This window comes from Staurois parvus, unplaced genomic scaffold (genome assembly GCF_062004578.1).
Source record: "Staurois parvus isolate SC_StPar_1 unplaced genomic scaffold, SC_StPar_1.0 ptg000106l, whole genome shotgun sequence".
Classification (NCBI taxonomy): domain Eukaryota; kingdom Metazoa; phylum Chordata; class Amphibia; order Anura; family Ranidae; genus Staurois; species Staurois parvus.
In genome coordinates this window covers 7,794,901-7,819,563 of record NW_028317902.1, presented here as the reverse complement: position 1 = coordinate 7,819,563, position 24,663 = coordinate 7,794,901, and the positions used below count along the sequence as shown (strand labels likewise).

At 39.6% G+C, this 24,663-nt stretch overlaps 1 protein-coding gene across 1 annotated transcript in view; it reads left to right on the top strand.

Moving 5' to 3' along the window:
• Positions 1-24,663, top strand: part of LMX1A (LIM homeobox transcription factor 1 alpha) — a 147,045-nt gene that overhangs the window by 116,023 nt on the left and 6,359 nt on the right. Inside the window, exons 4-7 of the mRNA XM_089671575.1 lie at positions 10,499-10,731; positions 17,836-17,996; positions 21,018-21,095; positions 22,203-22,278. Of these exons, the coding sequence (XP_089527701.1) occupies positions 10,499-10,731; positions 17,836-17,996; positions 21,018-21,095; positions 22,203-22,278 (548 nt within the window). The remainder of the gene's footprint in view (positions 1-10,498; positions 10,732-17,835; positions 17,997-21,017; positions 21,096-22,202; positions 22,279-24,663) is intronic.

The following is a 24,663-nucleotide window of genomic DNA, read 5'->3' as shown; positions in this document are numbered from 1 at the left end:
ACGTACCATTTCTGTTTGTTGGGTTCAGGTACCTGAAGAGACCAGTACTCCCTCTGCAATATAAAACCTAAAATATTACATAAATAAAAATATTAACACACTATAGATAATGGATTAAGGCCCCTAAGACTATTCAGAGTAGAGGCACTTGTGTGGCCAAATTTCACACTTAGTATGGTTTGTAAAGGAAGGCTGGGGTATGTGCTGAACACATTCTCTTCTTTAGCAGGGCTGGTCCCTTGATTTTACTCATCCCTTACCATACACTAACTTTGAGCTGCTGGGAAAAACCCAACAGGCTGGTTGTGCACAAGTCAATCGAGCCTGCCCATACATGGAACAAAATTTGGCCATTCCCTACTGAACTGTCTGAATTGTGATCCATATATGGACAGTTTACATTTGGTGGGCTGTAGCTAGTCTGAGCTATGATTGTTATTGTTTTTTTGTTAACCAAGGTGCCTTCAGGTTTCTTCAGGGGGGCCTTGGTAAAATGTCTAAAAAGTGCCCTAAAATTTATACAAGCCAGCGGGTGGATCAAGCCTGCCTTTTAATTACATAAAACCACAAGTTTTCATTGTACACCATTATAACCTTTCAGCCACCAGTATCCTAACAACCAATGATGTCCTTGGTTGATAAGGAGGGCATTGCGGCCTGGACAGCATCATTGTTTACCCCTCACCTGCCCTTCTCTGTCACCACTGGGATCACATTAGTTGCATTATGAATTATGAATATTTATTATCATGATCACTAGGAGATTCATTGCCAGCGAAGTGAACTGGGGAAGGACATAAATATTTGGGGAACCTTTCTAGGAGGGCCTTTGCCTCCCAGGCTTTGCCAGTGTAGGAGATCCTGCAATAGAATACCAGACCTTCTGCCTGGGGAGGGAACAGTTCCAGAGCCAGATGCCAAGGAATGGGAATGGGTCTATGCTAGGGCTTAGAAGAATGGAAGGAGGCTGTAAAAGTAGAGCACCATCAAGAATAAAAGACTGCTCCATCCATTGCTGGTCTCAGCTTAAAGGAAAACATTGAATAATTACAGGTTTCAGCTTAAAGTCACATCTCTGGCTTGTGAGAGGGTCTGCAGCTAGTTCTTTCTTTGAGTTTGGTCACTGTTTGGGTATCCTGCAACCCTATCCCTCTCTCCTTTGGGATTTGAGCTAGAAAAACTGCACTCAAAGACTGACAGAGTGGATGTCATTCATTCTGTCTTTGCTGGTAAGTGCTTTGGAGCAGTAAGTTAGTATACTAACAGTGACACTAGGAAGGCCCAAAATTCCTGCAGCTTCTTAACTGGTAAGTGCTATACACTCAGCATACAGAAAGATACTATAGGGCAGCATCCATACATACAGAATAATAACATACTGTATACTGACCAGGGGCAGACTGACCATTTGGAAACTCGGGCACTGCCCGAGGGCCCGGGGTCAGTAGAGGGCCCCATAAGATGCCCCTGGTACCTTTTTCATAGGCTTTTTTGAGTTTGGACAAGGACACAGGGGCCCTATGATCCCCTATTGCCCGGGGGCCCCATGAGTTGTCAGTCCGCTCCTGATACTGACCCTGATTTACTAAATTAATTGAGTGTATTCACTTTGCAATATTAATTTTCCTTGTAAGCGTTTGGGTATTCTCTGTAAAGGGGATTGTCAGCACATTCACTTAGTGAAATCAGGGTCGCTGAGTTACACCCAACGTACAGAAAAAGAGAAGGACTAGTAGGTAGCACCCTTACCTACAGAATACTTAGAATTGCACCCAGCATACACAAGACATTTACTGGTACTGTGCCACATTTATATAGAAAGAACAAAACAGATAATTATATCTACTGTGTGTAACAAAAGTAGTACTAATCAATGTCCATATGTACGTGTCAGCCTTTTAAAAAAAAAAAAACATAACCGCAAAATACACAATCCCCACATTTTAAACATATGTCTAATGGGTCTATGTTGCCAAATACAGGTTACCTGGCACCTATGCACGAAAAGGCTACTGTATACCTTCTATTTCTCCTCCATGGGCATTGTTTAAATAACTTTTATGACTGAGAACATCATGTATTCTTCTAACATTCTTGTATGTCAACACATTTCATGTACAATATGTGAAAGCGAGCAGACCGAGAAGAAGTATAGCATTTGTGTTGTGGCCTTTAGATGCAATATCCGAATAAATAGGCAGTGTGTAACTTGGTGTCCTTCTGCTGATTAAACAGCTGGACAGGATCAGGATTTGTAAAGGGTCATTTGTGTTATGGGACGTGTGTGGTTATACAGCTCAGCTGAGAGGTGCTGTTATCTTCAGCCATGTTATTGCTGGGTTTAAGAAGATTAGCTCTGTTCTGTTCTAATAATGAAATCTGTACACATTGTGTATCCCCCTCCTCCAGACTTGTCACAGGGTAAGGGCTGAAATGTTCCATCACTCTCAAAAATATTTAGGCTTCTTTTTTTTACAAAATCTTTGGAATTAGTTTCAGTTATTTCCCCTGTATTATCATAGTTAACATACACCATAGATGCTGTTCATAAAACCGGATAACACTAGTGAAGCAATAGACAGTTTACCCAAGTTGCCCTTCTTTTGGCTCTCTAAGTGGGTCTAATAGATGATACAGCTTTAATGCTTAAGGAAAAATTGTTTCTAAAGCCGGCCAAAGACTGATTCAAACCATTGACTTCTCCATCATGTCCAACGACGCCACCATCAAACCCGCCCCGCAGGCCAGAGTACTTGGTGTCATTCTGGACTCCAACCTATCCTTCCAGCCCCAAGTCCAATCTTTAACAAACTCATGCAGACTCCACTTCCGCAATATTACCAAAATACTCACGTTCCTAACTCCAGAAACCACTAAACAGCTCATCCACTCCCTCATCATATCACGACTCGATTACTGCAACTCCCTCCTTACTGGCCTGCCTTCCCGCTGGCTATCCCCGCTTCAGTCGATCCTGAATATGGCTGCCAGACTCATTCACATTTCCAACCTCTCCATTTCCGCCACCCCCCTCTGCCAATCCCTCCACTGGCTTCCAATTGCGCAACGGATCAAATTCAAAATCCTAACACTGACATACAAAGCCGTCCACCATACTGCTCTGAACTACATCACCGACCTAATATCCAAGTACCACCCAACACGCACAGTCCGCTCCTCACAAGACCTCCTTCTCTCTAGTTCCCTGGTCTCCTCCTCCCATGCCCGCCTCCAGGACTTCTGCAGGGTGTCACCCATCCTCTGGACCTCCCTGCCCCAACCCATCAGATTATCACCTACTTTCCTCTCCTTTAGGCGCACCCTGAAAACCCACCCATTCAGGGAAGCCTACCCCACCCCCTGCTAACTTGCCGACGACCTCCACTCTTCCTACCACTCCATCCCCCACAGCTTTCTCCTCCTGTGCCACCATCCCCTCCCTCCTAGATTGTAAGCTCGAAAAAGCAGGGCCCTCGATCCCCCCATGTTTTGCATTGTATTGTTACTGTTCTGTCACATGCTCTGTCCCCCATTGTAATGTACAGCGCTGAGTGAACTATTGGCGCTTTATAAATACTGTATAATAATAATAATAATAATGTATGGGCAGGCTGAATATACCCAAGTTGATTGATTGATCAACTTTGGTACAACCAGCATGTCGTAATTTAAATGCAATTATTGCTAGTGGCTATTACTTTATAGCCGCTAGCAATAATCACTGTGTTCTCCCGGTGGGGACTGCTCCTCCTGCCCCCCATCCCCGCCAGGAGAACACAATGGCTCTGTGGGAGGGATTCTCCCTTCAACCCAGTCAGTGTTGATGGGGGAATCAATCGATTTTATTTTCTGCAACTTGGGTACAACCAGCCTTCAGCGGGGATGGGGGGGGGGGCAGGGGGAGCAGTCCCTGCCGGGACAACACAGTGATTACTGCAAGCGGCTAATAGCCGCTAGCAATAATCACATGAAAATAAGCATACATGGTGTATGTTTGCTATGATAATACAGAGGAAATAACTGAAACAAATTCCAAAGATTTTGCAAAAAAAGAAGCCTAAATATTTTTGAGTATGATGGAACATTTCAGCCCTTACCCTGTGACTGGAGGAGGAGTATACACAACACTGACTGTGCTGATAGGGGAATCAAGCAATTTTCTTTTCTGTAACTTGGATACAACCAGCCTGTTGAATTTTACATGCGATTATTGCTAGTGGTATTATAGCCACTAGCAGTAATCACTGTGTTTTCCCAGTGGATACTGCTCCCCCTGCCCCCCCATCTCTGCCGGGAGAACACTATGGCTCCACGGGAGGGATTCCCCCATCAACACTGTGTTGATGAGGGAATCGAGTGATATCCTTTCCTGCAACCTGTGGTTGTAGAAAAGAAAATCACCCCATATATGGTCAGCTCAGGGGCGGACTGACAACTCATTGGGCCCCCAGGCATTAGGGGATCATGGGGCCCCTGTTTCCCTGCCCACACTCAAAGCACACCCAAAAAAGCCTATAAAAGGTACCAGGGGCATTTCATGGGGCCCCCTACTGACCCCAGGCCCTTGGGCAGTGCCCGAGAGCTCGAATGGTTAGTCGAATGGGTCAGCTTTACTGATTTATGGGAAATAGCCCTTCATTGGATTACCACTGAATGCCTAGAGAGCCTTAAATAACAAGGCTTTTCCACGCTAAAGGCTTGACTTCTTGAATCATCAATGTTTCTTTACACAAGTCATAGAGGAAATCAGGTCATTGCACATTGGTTGTTCATCTGAGAAAAAGTTCTATGAGGGGAAACTGGAAAAAATTATTTCAACTATATTTGGCCACTATAAGACATATTGGTAAATATTCAATACTATACCTCCAATAATGGTGGTGTTGGTGACTCAAGACCAAGGTGCCTAGGCCTAGTACCACCTACTGTATGTGTAGTATATCCTAGTAACCAGAGGATGTTAATAGTTGTCAGGGTCACTTTGTGCCCAGCATTCATCCAGTGCTGGAAAAACTTTCAATGCTCATTGCTTGGTCTTTTTCTCAACGTTTGCACAAGTTACAATCCTGAATACTATAACAAATCAAAACTAAGATGGCCTACTGAGGCAGCTCTGTGCTAACAGCATCCTGCTTTGCAGCAATCAACGATCTACTACCAGGCCCAGCAACATTCAGAGGGTTAACATGTATTAACCACTTGCCTGCCGCCCTATAGTAGAAATACTGCTACAGGGCAGCAGGGCTGCGCAAAACCCCGTATATATACATGATTTGCATTTCTGGGTAGGGAGAGCACGCTTCAACCTACCCACGCTGCCATTGGCAGCTAGGTATGTTAATGACCAGGTCCCAGCTGGAGATTCCCCGCTGGCACCTGGCGATCGCCATGTAAAGCTGACCTGTGTGTAAACAACACAGGTATCTCTCCTGTCAGCAAGAACATGCTGCTTTGTATTTCTCTGCAAAGCAGAGAAATACAAAGCAGCATGCCTCCCTAGTAAAACACACACAGCACACAGTTAATCCTTCCTGCTTAGTGTCATTAGTACAGTGTCAGAGCTTTTTATTAGCACTGATCACTGCATTAGTGTCACTTGGGATGTCAGTGGCAGTTAGTTCCCAACCAGTGTCAGAATGCCCGCCGCAGTCCTGCTATAAGTCTCTGATCACCGCCATTACTAGCATAAAAAAAAAACAATTCCAGTATATATACCGCCATTTGTAGACGCTATACCTTTCACATCAATCAATTAATTTTACTCGTATTGGGATTTTTTTTTTTAGCAAAGACATGTAGCAGAATACATTTTGGCCAACATTTATGACGAAATTTGATTTTTTAAATTTTTCATTAGATATGTTTTATAGGAAAACGTCAAAAATATTGTTTTTTTTTTTCAAAATTGTCAGTCTTTTTTTGTTTATAGCGCAAAAAATAAAAAACACAGAGGTGATCAAATACTACCAAAAGAAAGCTCTATTTGTGGGGAAAAAATTACATAAATTTATTTTTTGTACAACGTTGCATGACTGCGCAATTGTCAGTTAAATTAATGCAACGCCATATTGCAAAGAATGGTCTGGTCAGGAAGACGGGAAAATCCTCCGGAGGGCAAGTTAGATACTCTAGATATCCTCATATATAAACATGTTTCAAGCATCAGGGACAAATGCATTACATTAAAGTGCAAAACTAAAAAATAAGCAAACACAAACAGTGAGCTAATAACAAGCTACCAACACATTCCAGCACACTGTAGCTGCACTTACATCAGTAATTCAATCAATTCACGTTATTCTTGGTTCTTTGTAATCCATTTTAGCAGCAGCACACAGACCACCTCACATGATCAGGAGGAGAGCAGGAGGAGTATACTTTCTGACGCCTGTGCATCTTCTCTCTGCTTCCTGTATCATAAATCACATTCAAATGTACAAGGCTGGTTTGAAATGTATTGATGGCTGTAAAAAACATTTTAGTATTGCCATTTTCTCAATACATTTTGCATGTGGGAAACAGCAAGTGGATGGTCCAGCATTTTAAGCAGGTACATTCCAGGACTATTAAATTATTGAAAAAAAGAGTGAGGAAGACTGGTACAGAACATTAATGCCTGGGAAAAAATAGAAATACTGAGCATTGCAATAAGACAGTTTTCTCTGTGTACATCTAAAGAGTCAGTTTTTAATTTAGGCTGGAGTTGACTTTTACGACTTTAAAGATACGGAAGAAGACAGAGCATTCACAAATAAAACATACTACAAAAATGGCATACTTTAATAATGCAAAACAGTTTCAAAATAAAAAGGAAAAGGAGAATGCTTATACAGCAGCGGTGCACAACCTTTTGAAGAGCAAGGGACACTTAAGAAATTTGATAACTGGTCGTGGGCCACAACAAACAGGTTCAGAATTTTGAATTTTTATTTTGAATGGCATATTGAACTTTTTCCTTCTGCAGTTTAATGTTGGTGGTGGTGGGGGTTTGAAGAAAGAAAAGCTGGCTATCAGCAGTTGCAGCAGGAAAATGGAGAGGATTGGTTCCTGTATATGCCGCCCCTCCTGTCCAAGTGTAAAACAGAATTTGACAGAGAGGCCACATGGGCCCACTGGAGCATGGGATGGGGTCACCATTGCGACCCCTGATGACCCTGGGTAATGAATAACGCACTGTCTTTGGTGTGAAACACGTTTACCTGGCAGTCCCCCACTGTATTTCCATTGTCTGTATTGGTTTTATCTTGGTTCAATAAAGTGGATTGTTTGGAGTGCAGCCGGTCGGACTTCCTTTGTTCTCAAAGCAAGAACAAAAAAAAGTGCACCAGCCTTGTGCATTACCTCAGCAACAACGTATTTATTAAAGGATAAAACAGATGTATACTCAAAAAATTCCAAAAAATCACAAACATGTCATATCAAATACTGGTCAATGGAACCAGAGTTCTGTGCGAGTCCCGATTGAAGAAAGACGCTAGAGAAATGGCTGACATGTTTCGAAGAGAGATCTGCTCTTCTTCAGGGCCAACTTAACATGATGTAAAATCCTCCCTCCCGAGGGGTGTCACGTTCTGCATGCTTAGCCCAAATAGATATATAAATAGATGGATAAAAATTTTTATAGAATAATAATTTTTCATAGCACTTATTGGAAATACATGATTAAAATCCCTGTTTACAGCGCATACAAATAAATAAGTATTAAAATGTGTAACAAAGAAATATACATAACATACCATTGCATTATAACTCCTGAGAAGCAGGGGTCTGTCCAAATTTTCCTGACCTGGGTCTCTGAGCGCAGGAGGTTACTGGTGTTCTTTTGTTCTCACCTTGTTGACCCTAGTGCTCGGGGGTAGGGTTGTGGGATAAAAACACATCTTAACTATGGCTTTATACCACCCCCAAACTGCAAATGTAACCAAGCCCTTACTGTCCTGAGCACTGATGCTCTGCGGCTTACCTGCATAGCAGATGTAGCTCAGTGCACCTACGGCTTTCTTGTGGGTTAGCTCGGCTTTGCCATAGACTTCTATTATATCTTGCAGGTGTGGTGCACTTTCTGAAAGTGAATCAAAACTCCTGAATTCTGGAGTTTTGGTGTGCAGGATAGATTAGAAGTACACTTCCCTGGTTCAAGGTCAAGGGCCACATCAGAAGGCTCTGAAGGCCCACAAGCCACAGGTTGAGCAGTTATGCAGTGTATCAATAGTTATCTGTTACCTTCCCTCTGTTTCCTGGGACAGGTTGAATAGTGGCTATGCTAATGATTGATGCCAAAAAGTAAAACAATCTTACTCTAATGCTCCAAAATAGGGTTAACCAACTGAATATTTTCCATAGGTTCTATGACCTTATAAGCTTTTAGACTATCTCAGCTTTTAAATATTAATTGTTGTTTATCTGAACATGATACATTGATGATAGCGTTATTATCTTAAAATATTATTGGGCATCTGCATATACACAAACATTAATAGTGTCTAACTTACCAATTTCCAGGTATTTATACATTTTAAAACAATTAGCTAAATGTATTATTGTTAAGACTTATTTGAAAGCTGTTGTTATATTAATGCTTGGTTGTTTGCCTATATTCTCTCCCTGTCCTATTAGAAAAAATAGGTTGAGTTTGTTGGCTGGTGTTCATGCCCCTTTTAGTTTTGACCCTCCTGTAGTGATGTCATGGGTGAAGCTAAGGCCCATATAATACCAGCTGTGGATGGGGCCCGGGAGAGTGGGGTATGAGAACGGGACACCCTGGTTCTGCCCATGAAGAGCATATCCCAGGAATAGTAAGTGAGAGTGCCCAGCAGTGCAAGAGAATGAGAATGGGACATTTTGAGATCAAGCAGGATGCTAACTGGAGGGACCTTGCCATCCCTGATCCTCAGCTGTGGGTTTGTGGCTTGGAGTAGTAAGGCCTTGGGGCCTAGAACTGAGCATTCCAGAAGGGAGCTGAACCAATTTGCTGGTGCTTCCTTGAAGAGTAGGGAAGATGGCTCCATTAAGGAAAATGGTGCTTTACACTGTCTATGACTGCTATCAGGATGTTATGATTAACTACAAAGTGTTCTGCACTGCAATATGCTGTCAGTATGTCAAATGTGATGTTTGTTGGAAAAAGTTGGTGAAGGCAGTGAACTGTTGAGAAATGCAAATGGAGTGGACATTATTTCGAACAATGAGCCTCTAGCTAGGAATGCAGAGAGATGCCCTATGGCAGGGAGAAATGTGCCCAAGATGGTGGACCAAAGGCAGATATATGGTTGCTCTATTTTAAGAAAAAGCAGTTCAGGACCTGAATGATTTGCGCAAACTGCCATCCAATCCAGGTCCCTTACAAGTTTCAGCATCTACACAAGCTGTCTTATCCATTGCCTATGCTCAGTGCTGATAACATACATTTAAAAAGTTGTAATATAACAAAGGTACTCTCAGGGTTACATAAAAGTAAATTCATTTTCAGCATGAAGCAACCTGAGGTCTTTGCTGTCGGCACTAAGTTTAGGCAGGGGTTTAATAACCTGGCATTTCTATCACTTGAACCATTCAGCACACAGTCTTTAGTGACCAAACAAACTCTGCACTGCTTGGATTACCTTGATTTACTCAGAACAGTTACTTATTTTACAGGTGTATGCCTGGCTTAGAATATTGTGTCTGTGTAAATATGTGATGACCATTATTTCTGCTAATGATGAGGAACAAATATGTGGTCAATGATTGCAGAGGAAAAAGCCAACTCTTTCCCTGTGTAGCCTATAGCTACAAGCCTACTGTGGCTTGTGGTAAATGTAAACCTAGTTGCAGCATTGCAATTTAAATGTGAACATGTGGAGGATTACAAATGCCCATGCTTGACTGGTTATCTAAATATTTCTGTGCATAGTAGTCTAACAGGTGATGTAATATCTTTGTATTGGGCAACTCAACAAACTTCCAGGTCACCTTGGATTTTTTTTTCTGAACTATATTTCAAATTAGGTTAAACATAGCATATTCTGTTCTGGTTAAAGCGTACATGATCTGTATTACCATGATCAGGAATGCAGCAAATTACATGCATTAAAATAGGCAACACATGCATTGGTGTGTACAGAGCCATGTCCTGGGACTTTTCAGTTCACTTTACCCTGTAGAAATACATTGCACTGCATATCTGAATAGCATTAAGTGTAAGCAAACCATTATATTAACATCAGGTATCTATTACTTCATGAGCCATGGATGGCTAGGTAGGCTACCAAGTAAAGTACTACAATTTGTATACTTTGTGAACCATATGATAGACTGACAATGACCTCAACAGCCTATGCTGTCGTCATCTAAATAAGGCATTTCATGGCCTGGTCATTTGCCTAACTAAAATATTAGATCATGGTAATATGCTTTGACAAGGATAAATAAAGGGCTAGGTAATGGGAAATGCTCCTGATTATTATTTGTCAGCCCTAATGTGTACAATATTAGAACTTTTTCTCTTTTTTCCTTATAGACTCTTCGCAGTAAAATGCGGGTCCTGCCTAGACACCATCACTCCCAGTGAGTTTGTCATGAGGGCACAAAAGAGTGTTTATCATCTCTCCTGCTTCTGCTGCTGTGTATGTGAGAGGCAGCTTCAGAAAGGTGATGAGTTTGTGCTGAAAGATGGACAGCTTCTCTGTAAAAGTGACTATGAAAGAGAACGGGATCTGCTCAGCCTGGTGAGCCCGGCGGCCTCTGACTCAGGTATGTCTCGTGCAAAGTTAAACAAAGTGCAACTCCAGGGACTTTTTGTTGTTTGTTTTCAATAAAGTGGTACGGTTAAAAATTATGTTGGCCAGTTTCACTGTTGAGCACGTTTTCCCCTCACTTCCTTTCTGAAGACACAAAAGAGTGTTGTCAATAAATATACAGGGAAGCCAATCTATTTGCCTGTGTCACCTAATGCCTGCACCTTATGGTAAATCCTGCCCTTACTTAAAATTGTCATATCAATTGTCTTGATCTTCATTTAATAGGAACACTTTTATTTATTATCAACATTTTATGGTTAATTCCTGCACTGTAAATCAAAGTATTTCTAATAATTTCACTAACGTATTTAATAGTAAATAACATAGTTGTGAGCCTAAAACTTTGACTTTACTGTTGAAGATGAAGGGTCTTCTATGAAATGATGGGGCACAGCATACTGTAACTGCTCCCCAACCTTATTCGGCAGCTATAAGCCCAGAACACATTTTATACAGAATAAAGCATATTTTTTAAAAGAATTGCTATGGTTGCTTTTTATCAGCTTCTTAAAGAGTTTCCCATATAGGTCATATAAAAGTGTGTATATTATGAATTTTTTCTTTTTAAAAAATGTACGTTTTATAAAGAGCACATTTTACTTAGTATTATTTTTTTTATTATTAAGTCAAAACTGGCCATGGAACTTTAATTGTATGTGGCCTGGGCTTTGTGGCTTCTTATTACATTTCTGGGTGTACATTTTGTGTTAGGTGTAAGCAGTTGGAAACAAAATCTGCTTTTTGTCATGTTTAATGGTTATTTTCTTTTATGTATGTTAGAAGTTGTTTACATCTTTAATTTTTTTTTTCATTGCCACTTCTCACCAATTCTAGTAACTTAGATAGAGCTTACGAAACATTATTCTACTAGGTAAAATAAATGCAAGTAGGAAGATTCAATACAAGTCTAATTAAAATGATATGATTTGTTTTATGATGGCACTTTACAAGCTGACTATGTGTGCAATACATAAATACGGTTCTTTAACAGCACAATTTATATATATATATATATATATATATATATATATATATATATATATATAAAATATTTGCTAGTTCAACAGGTTTATAGTTTTCTGCAGACTCCGTTTAGAATTTGGCTATTCATGATCATTTTCATTCTCCGTTCTCCATGATTGGTCTTTCTTGCTTTGTATCGCCTTCTGTATCCTTCTGATGTCTAACTTTGAAAGAGCTCTCTGTAGACAAGAGGGTAAGAGAGGGGAAGCATAAGTTAAACCCAATTTTATTGGAAAACGTAGAAAGGAGGAGAGCAGAGCCACAGATCCCATATGCTGCAGCTAATCTCCAAAGCTCACACTTCAATTACAGCCTCTGTCAACTCAAGCACTCAATCCTATGTAAACAGAACCAACTCAAAAACCATCCCCATTTCCAATTAAGTGCCCTAACTCTGCTTCTTCTTCTAATTCTCCCGAACCAACAGAGGCAGTGATTTGAAAGGAAAGAAAGAGATTGGTAAGTGCAGCTTCATTATTCAGGATGCCCCTTATTCTTCATCTTCATCTCATAGTGATAATAAACATCCTTTGTACTATATGGACCTTACAATTGTCTAGAGCCATCCAAGACCAGCTCCTGTAAAGGTCACCAAGCACAATATGGTTTCGGCTTCTCAGGCAGGACTAAGAGAAGAGGGTTAAGGCTTAATTAAGTATCCCTTCTAGTGCCTAAGACATTTAAGACTGCAGATTTCTCACTAATTAAAAAGTCTCCCCTTGTTGAATTTGCATTGGTTTTAGGAGCTCTTTACTATTATTCAACTTGAATATGATCTTTTCTGGCAGGTGGTGACAAGCTGTGCGATATTAGGGTGTCATAGTGTGGAGAGCTCCCAGTGGGCTCTTGTTTGCTCATTTCCAGTCTTACTTCTTGGTTGGTCTTTTGATAGACAGGCCTTCAATGTGTAGATACAGTGCTCTAATTGCACATACAGAATACAATATTAAGTAGCTTACTGAAGAAAAATATTTTATTTTACCCTTATAATCCATATATAAGAACATTCATAGTAAAAGATTTATCCATTTTAATACTTTATGTGATCTCAAATTACTTGATTTACTAAACTACTAACTTCTTAAAACTTTATGAGGCTGATGGATTAAAACTGGAAGAAATTAGCAGGAGAATGAAGTTGTTGGCAATAGTAGTTTTGACTTTTCATCTTTAGGCAAGAATAAGCAATAATTCTAATTCGCCACCTTGAGCAAAACATTTTTTCTTAACCTTTAATGGAGTCAGCTCTTATGCTTTCAGTATTAATTTTTTTTGTTAATTCCATGTATGTCATAGCCCTCCCCTCTTCTGGGAGTATCTAATTACTGTCTGTGTGGCCCAGTTCCTCTACTCATCCTCTCACCTCCCTACAAGGAATGTGTTTTGGGCCATCCATGAGTCTAACCTGAACCTTGGCCGTTCCCAGTTTGCTGAACAGGCCAAAGAAATGGGCAGATTTGGCCAGTTAGCCAACCAGACTGAACCTTTGGCTGACACAGCCAGAAGCCATTCTTTTAAATTCCAATAAATCTCTTTAAGAGAAAACATTAAACACATGGAGACCCTTTAAAGGTTCATAGAAGATCCTTATGCAGCAATGCAGCCTGGCTGGCAAGGAAAGTAGTGGGCAACAAGTGTGCACCTCCCTTCCTAAACCATGCCAAACTTCACCATGCCAAGGGAATGGAAATGCTCTCCCTATCGAAAGACACCTCATCCCCTTATATACTATCGCCACATCCTGTTCCCCAAAAGGGATGTGGGATTCTTTGGGGACTTTGTTATCTGGAAGTCCCCTTCTGGGGGCTCACAGATGCTGCTCCATAAATAGTACCCCTTGTTACTCATTCACAAAAAAATATAAATAGAAAACACATATAATGTGAAAAACATCCTTTATTATAAAAAAAAAATGTTCCCCAATGTAAATCCAAGATCAACCATATTGTCCAGTAATGTAGATCAATATCAATCACAATGAGTGAATCCCGTCGATGTTGCCCCTTAGATCTGCAATGCCTGACCATCTTAACCTTCCACTACTCATGTTGCAAATGACAGAAACCCAGGATCCCTGCTGGCTTTCTTACATACAAAAGCTGGTGGAATACTGGGTAATGTTATTGACCAACTATGATAATGAACTGGTGGATATCTGTCATTTAGAGATGGTAGTGATAGCACCACTAAAGGACAGATCTATGGGTTTGTGTACATATGGAAGCTGGGACGGTCTGATATTTAGAGGCGGTAGTGTTACCACTGCTTAATGACAGATCCCTGGCCACAGTTTGTAAACACAAAATGTCACTTTTAAAGGAGTACAACTTATTGCATTTGCATTTTCACATGCACATTTATGGCATTATTTAATCATGGCACCCCCCAAGCATGTGATTTAAAGGATTTGTGTATTTTTAGTGTTGCCCTTTAAATCACATTAACAACCTTCTCTCCACAGCAGGTACAAAAAAACAAAAACAAAAAAAAAACATTTTTTGCATTGTTACATGTCCCACATGGCATTTAACCCCCTCGCTTGACACACACATACACTCCAGCTTCTTATTTACCTCTGCACAGCCATGGCTCACTTTGGTGTTTACATTCTTGCCAACAAAATTCTCACTGATTTGTGCACCATAAACTTGGGATTGTATATCAAAATTGCATATCTTTTCTGTACTGCCCTGGTGGAATGAATTTCATCAATAGGGATGTACACACCTGAGCAGGCTGCAACAGAGGTAAGTAAGCAGCACGAATTGGGGTGAGGTTTAGTACAAGTGAGGAACCTAGTGATGGCTTAGGTACAGGTTAAATAATATTGAACCTATTCAATGTTATTTAACTGTTAAATAATAATAGTTTAAAGCCTGTCCTATGATCAATTTTCAAGAAAAAGATTTTTGCCTGCCACATCCAAGGTCCTCAGCCACTGCTAGAGGTTTCAATAGACCAATTCCTGGTCACTGTACTAGTTCAGGAGCAGTACACTCCTGTGTAGCATATTGCAGAGTAATGGGCCTATCCCAGAGCTGGCAATAGGAGGAATTTGTTCTGACAGGCTCCCTTTAAAAATAATCTAATTCTGACCATAATAGGAAAACCCTGTGCTGATTATCTCCTATTTGGTTATTAATTAAGAGGATATTTACAGTACTGTACTATGTTCTAAATCAAGTCCTGTGGGCTTATGAATTTGCTCTTTTAATTCCGCGATCATTTCCTTTCCAAATTGGCTGTAATGGAAAGCTAGAAAAAGTGTTATTAATAATTTATGTTCCATTACAGGTAGTTTAAGAACTAAAATATTCATTAGTTTTGCAGATAAGCCTCACATTTTAAATCAGTCCCTTAAGAAATATGTTTGAAAGAAGTATTTAAACAACACAATAAGGAAATGTCTAGCTTTAAAATAAATATTTAGCTCATGTACTGAAATCCATTTCTGTAGCTTGCATAGTCAGCTTAAAGGGGGACTGGTGAAACTGACATTATAATGTTTTCCCCCAAAGCCCCCCTTTATCCATCCCACCACTTTAGTAATGAAACATGTAGACCTTGGATTAAACGCTTCATTGCCCTAGGTGGCAGGGCTGTGTGGTGCTCTTGCTTTGTCTACATATCCACCTCCTACCTGGCTAGGTACAGTACTGTACATGCCCTAGCTGGAATTCAGTTGGCTGCTGTAGGCTGCCTATAGATCCATCCAAGTTCTCATATATAGGCAGATTGCTAAAGCCTAAGCAAACAGCTAGCACATCCTTTGCTCTACATCTCTAGGGGGTGCAAAAAGCAAGAACATCTACAAAATCTATCTTAAACAAAGTATTAGGAAGAGTGGTAACAGTTTCTCATGCTTTCGGGTGGAACTGCACCCTCTTGTTTTATGATACTGCTTTATACAACTCAAACATGGATGGGAGATGCCTCTGTGGTTGGTAAAGCAGGAAACATACCGATGTGTTTCTATATCTTCACAATTAATCAAAAGATGAGAATATGACCAGCTACAGAGTATTGACTGGGTTATCTTTTTTTATACCACATGAAGCTCTATAAAAGCATATTAAAGAAAGAAAGAAAAAATCACAGCAGCAAAAATAATGATCATTATTTATAAAAGTGTTTGAAAGAAAAATGATGTCTTTTTTATTATGCAAATTATTTATTTTTCAAATAGTCTAAAGGAAGACATCTGATTGCAATTGTTATTTTTCCTGTGCAAGGCTGAAAATGGAAAATTCTAATTATAACCCATATGGAAGAAAAATATATTTGAGATGTTTTAAAAACATTCTTCCCAAATATATTGACATTTATTTGAAATGCTACAATTTTGGCCATATTCAATATTAAAAAAAAAAAAAATATATATATATATATATATATATATATATATATATATATATATACACTGCATGTTGAAATTCGTTTTTTATATAATAAAAAATATATGAAAAATATTTTTTTAAATATATTTTTAAAATATATTCTTCAGATTTTTCTTAACATATAAAAAAGTAATTTTAACATATATTTTTACATATATTTGTAAATGCATTCCAAAAATGTAGATTTAAATTGTATTTTTAAAGAAATATAATATATTTGAAATGTATTTTTAAAAATATTTTTCATATATTTTGTAATAAAAACGCATTTCAACATATGCAGCACATATATATATATATATATATATATATATATATATATATATATATATATATATATAATTTATTTATTTATTTTTTTAAATATATGGAATATGGCCAAAATTGTAGCATTTCAAATATATGTCAATATATTTTAAAAATATATTTCAAATATATTTTTCTTCCATATGGGAACTCTCGCCACAAATGAGGCTCATGACAATCATCACCTTCTATTCCAAAATGTTTTAAAGTAGTTTCTTTTTAGTTTTTGTACATAGATAGAAAGTATTAAAATTCCATTTTAAGTTCTTTATTACTGTCTATACTCATGCTAAGAGGATTCACTCCTGACTATTGTAATAGGGACAGAAGGTGATGGACATTTTACTTTGGTCAACAAAACAGGAACAAAGGGAAATCTTTTTAAATGGGTAAACCTGTTTCAGTTACAACCAGGGGCGGACTGACCATTTGGAAACTCGGGCACTGCCCGAGGGGCCGCGGTCAGTAGGGGGCCCCATGAGATGCCCCTGGTACCTTTTTCATTGGCTTTTTTGAGTTTGGGCAAGGACATAGGGGCCCCATGATCTCCTATTGCCCGGGGGCCCCATGAGTTGTCAGTCCGCCCCTGGTTATAACTGACTATTTTTTCTCATTCTGGAGAGAATTCCTCTCAATTCCTGGTCTTCTTCTGCAGGGAAAGAAGTGAGGGGATATCTCCTTAATGGGACACAGACCGCAAACTAAAAAATGAACAGGGGTTAAAATAATCTCTACTCTATCCAAAACTGGGTTTCAAATTCAATTTAACGTATCGTTTCACAAAGTATTCTGAATACCTTCACAGCCACCAATTAGATTTAAGCCTGCAGTGGAAAGTACAGTTGCAGAATGAAAATTTTATTCAGATTGATTGTTTTGGAACAGAGAAAATTGTTATTAGAACAGGTCATATAACAGTTCAATTAATATTGTAAATTCCTTACCATACTTGTAGAAACTACATCCCATGTAAAATCATTGTTTCCTAATAAATAAAAAAATAAGATTTGTATTCCTTGCTTGAAGAAATTGGTATAGACATGCAAATTATTTATGGTTAGAGCACAAATGAAAGCAGGAAGATTGTCTTTTCTATGGAAAGGTTAGTCTTCAGCACAGAGGATTCCCATACAAGAGAGGTGAGTATGCAAATGAAGAGCACGTTTTGAATAAAGGATGGTTATTGTTACATAGAAGGATAGCTTGAGTGTTAGTGGTAGGACTACAGGAGAGTTAATGTGGGGATAGTGTAGGACAGCATTCCATGAGCTGGGAGCCTTGTGCCAAAAACAGTTCTTTTGAGTTTGTATTGTCTTTTCACTTACCATCAGGTAAAAGTGATGATGATGAAGATGGCGGAAAATTTGAAGACAGCAAAGGAGAAGATGGCAAAGATCAGAAAAGGCCTAAGAGACCCAGAACCATTCTGACAACACAGCAGCGTAGAGCCTTTAAAGCGTCATTTGAGGTCTCCTCCAAGCCATGCAGAAAGGTGAGCAGATACTCTGTCTTCCTTAGTATGACAGTAAACCACACATTTACTTTGGTTTGACCATAGTGACAGATATTGAGTTATATATATAAGTATATATATATTCAAGCTTACTTGAAGTGTTGGACAGTGGTGCCTGGGACCATCAGAGGAAACAAGAAACCATTGAAACCTGGGTGATCTCTGTTGCATTGGGAAGCAAAGCACGGTGATGTGAATAGACCTGGAGTATGAGAACGTACCCTTAAAGGGTTTGTTCACCTTTACAGAAAAAATGTGAAGGTGAACTAACACACTGTAAACCCTCAAACCAACCCCCCTCCCCGTTCCCCGCTGTATCCCTGGCAATCCTGAACTGTCAGAGCTTCTGTTGTCAGTGATCTGGTCTGTCCCGGAAGCTCTGTGTATAGAAGAGAGAGAAGAGCAAAATTCTCAAATCCCCAGAACATTGAACCAATTTAAGGAGCCCTGATAATTTAGGATTGCCAGGATTACCGGCGGTAAGTACAGCAGGGACCTGGAGGGGGGTGGTGGGTGTACGATGCTACTTCACTTTTACATTTTATTCTGTAAAGGTGAACTAACCCTTTAGATGGAGCACTTTTTTTGATAACCATAATAAAATAGGAACAACTTAGAGAAAATCTGTTTTTGCTTATATTTTTTTTCCTTCATATCAATACCAGGCTAAACGACCCATCAGCTAGAAAACACATCCTTATTCCAAGAGATTGCACTTTAGGGGAATTTTTTTTAGTTAAAGTGCAGGTCTTGTAAACGCCTAAGATTCTAATGCAACAGAAAGTAATAAGGAAACAACTAAGATTTCAACAATGTGTTGTGTGCTTTGAAAATAAAATTTCTCCACAATGCTTTTAGATACAGGGATGAATGAGGGCTCCTTTTAAAGTGCTTTTACTGCTTGTTTGGAATATGGCAATACTTTAGTGTGTATGATTTTGGCACAGGTTAACTTTCTAGCAAAATTAAACTTCATTGGTGGTGGTACACTTTTTGCCATAATCTGTAGCATATACAGCATACTTGCAGATTAGAGCAAATATGTTTGCAGGTTATAGCATTTACAGTACTATTTCAGGCATCTGTCACATCTGCACCCCCTGCTACTATCCTCTCTGCTGCCTATTTGTCTTGGTCCGGAAGCGATTCTCTTTGGCCATTGGGCATGCACACAGGACTTATCTGTTCCCCAGCACCTGCCCCATCTTTAAAGTGCCTAGAATGAGGGTACAGAGAGTGTATACTGTAAAATGCATGCACTGTACAGTGTACACAGTAAAAAAAAAATGCTAGGGGCAGGGACGGACTGACAACTCATGGGGCCCCTGGGCAATAGGGGATCATGGGTCCCCTGTGTCCTTGCCCAAACTCAAAAAAACCTATGAAAAAGGTACCAGGGGCATCTCATGGGGCCCCCTACTGACCCCAGGCCCTTGGGCAGTGCCCGAGTTTCCAAATGGTCAGTCCGCCCCTGGCTTGGGGAAAGAGGAAGACTTTTTTTGGCAGAAGAGGCTTTGCATATCTCTTCTGCCAAAAAGCCCTACCTATCTCTCTAAGAACGCCTGGAGTTCAAAAGTCTATATGCACCTTGCCTATGCATTGAAATCATTAAAACATGAAGGTTTGTGTAACATAATTTTAACTTTTGCACAGAAATTTAATATATTTATTCTATCTTCACTTTGAAATGATTGGTGAATATTGCTGTTTAATGGAACACTCCATATCTCAGGGCTTGCAAAGAGCACACCTTACCTAGATTTGACATATTCTACAATCACAAAACTTTTGTTCTATTACTACTTCCTGATAAACTCATTCACGTATTGACTCCAGGATGGCAGAAAAAAAATACGCTTTAGTATTTTTAATACATGAACCCAAATTATTCATTAAAAATATACAATCAGCCAGCCAAAACTGCTGTTTTAATTATGGGTGCAAGCTGGTTGGCTGAATAGCCTACTAGCTCATGTCTTTTGGAAACTCCTGTATCTTCTTGTTATGACCTTCTCAGGCAGAAAGTCCTATGGATATCAGGTGTAGGGACCTTCTCACAAATAAAAGAGAACAGCATGTGATAAAATTCCCTAACACCTGGCTATAACTAAAGTATCACTTTTACTGCCACTGACTTTATATTTAAAATAGCATACTTAGGCAATACACCACATTGTGGTGACCTCAGATTGCAGAAAAAAAATGGACTTCAGAAAAAAAAAGATCTCTCATTTGCTATGGTTCATAGGGGATGAAGGTGTCCGTTTATGAACCAGGGATAAATGATCGCTGCTCATTTCTCCGGCATTCTCGGAGAACACAGTTCTCCTGTGAATGCCTTTTATGAAGCAGTTCTCCGAACGAAGGGAGAACGGTCTCCAAACGCTGGAGAACGGTCTACAAATGGTAGAAAACGGCTGATTTTACTATAATCTCCCGAGATTATAGTAAAGGATCAGTTTACTAAGCAGAGGTAAATTATAGTTGCATAGTTTGCGGTTCCTCTGATTCGCCGGCTCTGGGCTGGAAAATCTGGAGGGAGAACACAGATCTTCAGTGAAGAGCTGAACAGTTCTCCACTGATCTCCTGAGTGTCATAAACTGTGAATGACCAGAGAATATCTGCGATCCTCGGAATCGCAGCTATTCTCTTTGTCATAAACGGACACCTGAGTTACTAAAACTGGAGAGTGCAAAATCTGGTTCAGTTCTGCATAGAAACCAATCGCTTTCAGGTTTTTTTCTCAAAGCCTAATTGAACAAGCTGAAGTTAGAAGTTGATTGGCTACCATGCACAGCTGCACCAGATTTTGCACACTCCAGGTTTAGTAAATCAACCCCATATTGTACCTCTGGCATTAGAGATTTATGCATTTCTATAATAATGTTTTTTTTTTAAAACACCATTTTGGATGAGGTGGTGTATGCTTGCCTGACTGCCATCCAATTTGTCTCACCCAAATCTGAAAGCTGAACAATTATCTGTTTCCTTTGGTTAAGGTGAGAGAGACACTTGCGGCAGAAACTGGTCTTAGTGTTCGTGTGGTACAAGTCTGGTTCCAAAATCAACGAGCAAAGGTGAGACACCAAGCAGACCTATGTAATCAATGCCATATATTACAGTGATACGTTGGAAGCTTTACATCTTCTAAGGGCTGCAGTATTTGGTATAGAATATTGATTATATACATAGTGACTTATTTCACTCATGTATTCAGTGCTCTACATTTGTAGACTGTGCTTTGCAGACAACATCATACCATTAACATCTCCTTAAACCACAGGGAACTAACAGCTTAATGCAGGGATGTCAAACTCAATTTCATTGCGGGCCACATCAGCATTATGGTTGCCCACAAAGGGCTGGTTGTGTCTGTAAAACTAGATATCCAGAGCACCCCAGCCCCCCTTACATAAGATGTCAAGAGCCCTCACCATCAGAAGTCATGGGTCCCCCACCTTTTTTCTTTACATCACAGTGCACCCCCTTACCTTGTGTTGCTTCTGGGAAGAAGCTGGGGGAAGAGCTGGGAAGCAAGGAAGGGTAAATGTCTCTAATAGAGTTACAGACATCATTAAAAACTTGACAGGAATTCAAATTCCCCATCTCACTATCCAAATCTAGAAAAAAAAATTGGCTTATGTCCACAAGCATGTTTTGTAAAGTATTTTTGTCATTTCAATGTTGCCCTTGAAGCCACATAAAATGACCCTCTCCCTACTGAACACTTTTTTTTTCGTACATTGGTACATGTCCCCCATAGTAGTGCCTTTATTGATAGCAGTTTGCCTAATAGCCCTAAAAATGGCCAGTTTAACAAGATTTGACCCCCTTCCCCAGAGACTTCAAAGCAAATCTCATCTAACTTCAGGTTTGTTAAATTTTGAACAATGTTTGCCATACTTTTGGCTAACTGAACCTGGACAGATTTACTCATTGCTACTTATTGTAATATCACTTTGATAATTGTTTGAAAAAAGTGTAGAAACTGCATATTGTATACACAGAAAATCTTTATTATTCTGATGCAAGTACAAATGGTTTCTCTTTATGAAGTTGTGCAAAGAGTACACAATGCAGTTCCCGGACTAGATATTTATATGGCGCACATTACCTGAATGAATTACTAGAATAGTATGCAAGCATGCTTATTTTCTAGAATCTCACTTGTGTGCTTTACTTAGATGAAGAAGTTGGCAAGGAGACAACAGCAACAGCAACAGCAGCAAGATCAGCAAAACCCTTCACGGATACCAGCAGGTATGGTAACAATTCTTCCCGGCAATGCACGCTTTAATGAGTCAGGGACTGGCCCCTCAAGGCTTTCCTGCTGCTGAAAATTTGTTGTCACTCCTACCGGAAAGATTAGGGAGAGGGGTCTCCTTTTACAAAAGCATTGCTAGGCTTTCTATAATAGAAAAACGTACAATTCAGTTCAATCAGGTGATCAGGGATACAAGGGGCGAGTTTAGGATTTTGATAAGGGGATAAAAAAAAGTATGCAGTTTACATATATTTTCGTGTATTAAATATATTGTATTCTCTTTAAATTATAAATACAGTTTATTAAGATGATATGTTATATATATTTTTGCTGTTAATAATGCTTACTCATAAAGACATAAACTTCAGTAAGTTGTGCTCCCAGAAAGGGCGATTGTACAAGTTTTCTCAGCATTTTTTAAAGGCTTACTTTGGAAGCCAAGGATGCGTATTCTGGATACCTGCAACCATTTTATGACAACAATTAAAATAGGACATATCAAATGAATAATCCTAGTAGTATGAAATGATTGATACCAGGGATGGACTGACAACTCATGGGGCCCCCGGGCAATAAGGGATCATGGGGCCCCTGTGTCCTTGCCCAAACTCAAAAAATCCTATGAAAAAGGTACCAGGGGCATCTCATGGGGCCCACTACTGACCCCGGGCCCTTGGGCAGTTTCCAAATGGTCAGTCCGCCCCTGATTGATACAGATTCAATATAAGATTGAAATACAGTACTTTATTGTTGAATAGTTACAATATTGCAGATTGTCAATAAAGGTTTAGCTTGCAGTCTCAAAGAACATGAGTGGTACAAATAGCAGGTCTAGCTAGCTTGGTGAACGTTTAATTCTGAGTGCAACTATATCATCACATTTCCATTATGACAAGCTTTTCCTGATAACTATGGCAAGATTCAGAGCAGGACTCCCAGAGGACTCAAACTGTAGGCGCTATATAAATCCTGTAAAATAATAATAAATAATAATAATCCCAATTAGAACAATATACACTCATTGACTACTTTATTAGGTAAACCTTGCTAGTGCCAAGAAAATATCCCCGACACCATTACACCACCACCAGCCTGAACCGCTGATACAATGCAGGATAGATCCAAGCTTTCATGTTGTTTACGCCAAATTCTGACCCTACCATCCGCATGTCACAGCAACCAGTTTGCCCATTCACCTCTGACATCAACAAGGCATTTTGTCCACACAACTGCTGCTCACTTGATATTTTCTCTTTTTAGGACCATTATCTGTAAACCCCAGATATTGTTGTGCATGAAAATCCCAGTAGATCAGCAGTTTTTGAAATACTAAGACCAGTCCGTCTGGCACCAACAACCATGCCACGTTCAAAGTCACTTAAATCCCCTTTCTTCCCCATTCTGATGCTCAGTTTGAACTTCAGCAAGTCGTCTTTACCACGTCTACATACCTAAATGCATTAAGTTGCTGCCATGTGATTGGTTGATTAGCAAATTTGTGTTACCAAGCAATTGAACAGGTGTACCTAATAAACTGGCCAGTGAGTGTATCTATTCAGAACATATATGGTAGGAATCCTAATATGCTTGGTATTTTAATATCTGGCACATCAAGTAAGTTGTGTAAATGCTTAAGGGATAAGATGTTACATGTTCATTTTTAAGGTGGAGCATGTAACATGTTCCCATAGCCGCAGTTGCCCCCCCCGACAGAAAAGTTTCCTTGTACTATCTGTCAGATTTGAAAACAGTGCGGCCATGAATGAATGAACTGCAAGTCCAGATGGTGCTGTGGTAGCTCATTGAAGCTTCCTGACAGTATATCTGCTTGCTTGTACATCCCATACAGCAAGCAGATATTCTGTCAGGTCTGCTTGATCTACTGATCACTGGTACAATCCTTTCCAGGCTCCTGTAGACAAAAATAATAAATGCACATTTTTTTACCTGCATTTATTATTTTTGTTTTAAAGGTGAACTTATCCTCTAACTTACTGCATTCCTATAGAAAACCAGTAATGGAAGAAATATGTAGACTGTCATTGCAAACCTCTACTTCTGAAATTGCTAGTTTTTTGGTGGTCATATTTCCAATCTCAAGAACAAAAATGTAACAATAATCGCGTGTATAAATCTGACATGCTGGTTGTACCCAAGTTGTACAACAAACGACTTGGGTACAATCAGCCTGCCCATAGATGGTTTGAATCTTGGCCGGACCCTTCTGAGCCATCTATGGCCGGCTTTAGTTTTCTTTTTTCAGGCTTTTTTCACCTAGTGAATAAACCATTAACACACTTCCAGTACTTGGGTGACAGTACTCACTCACTGTGCTCTGTCAATGGAGGAGCAGTATTGTTGTGGCAGCACCCATATATTGC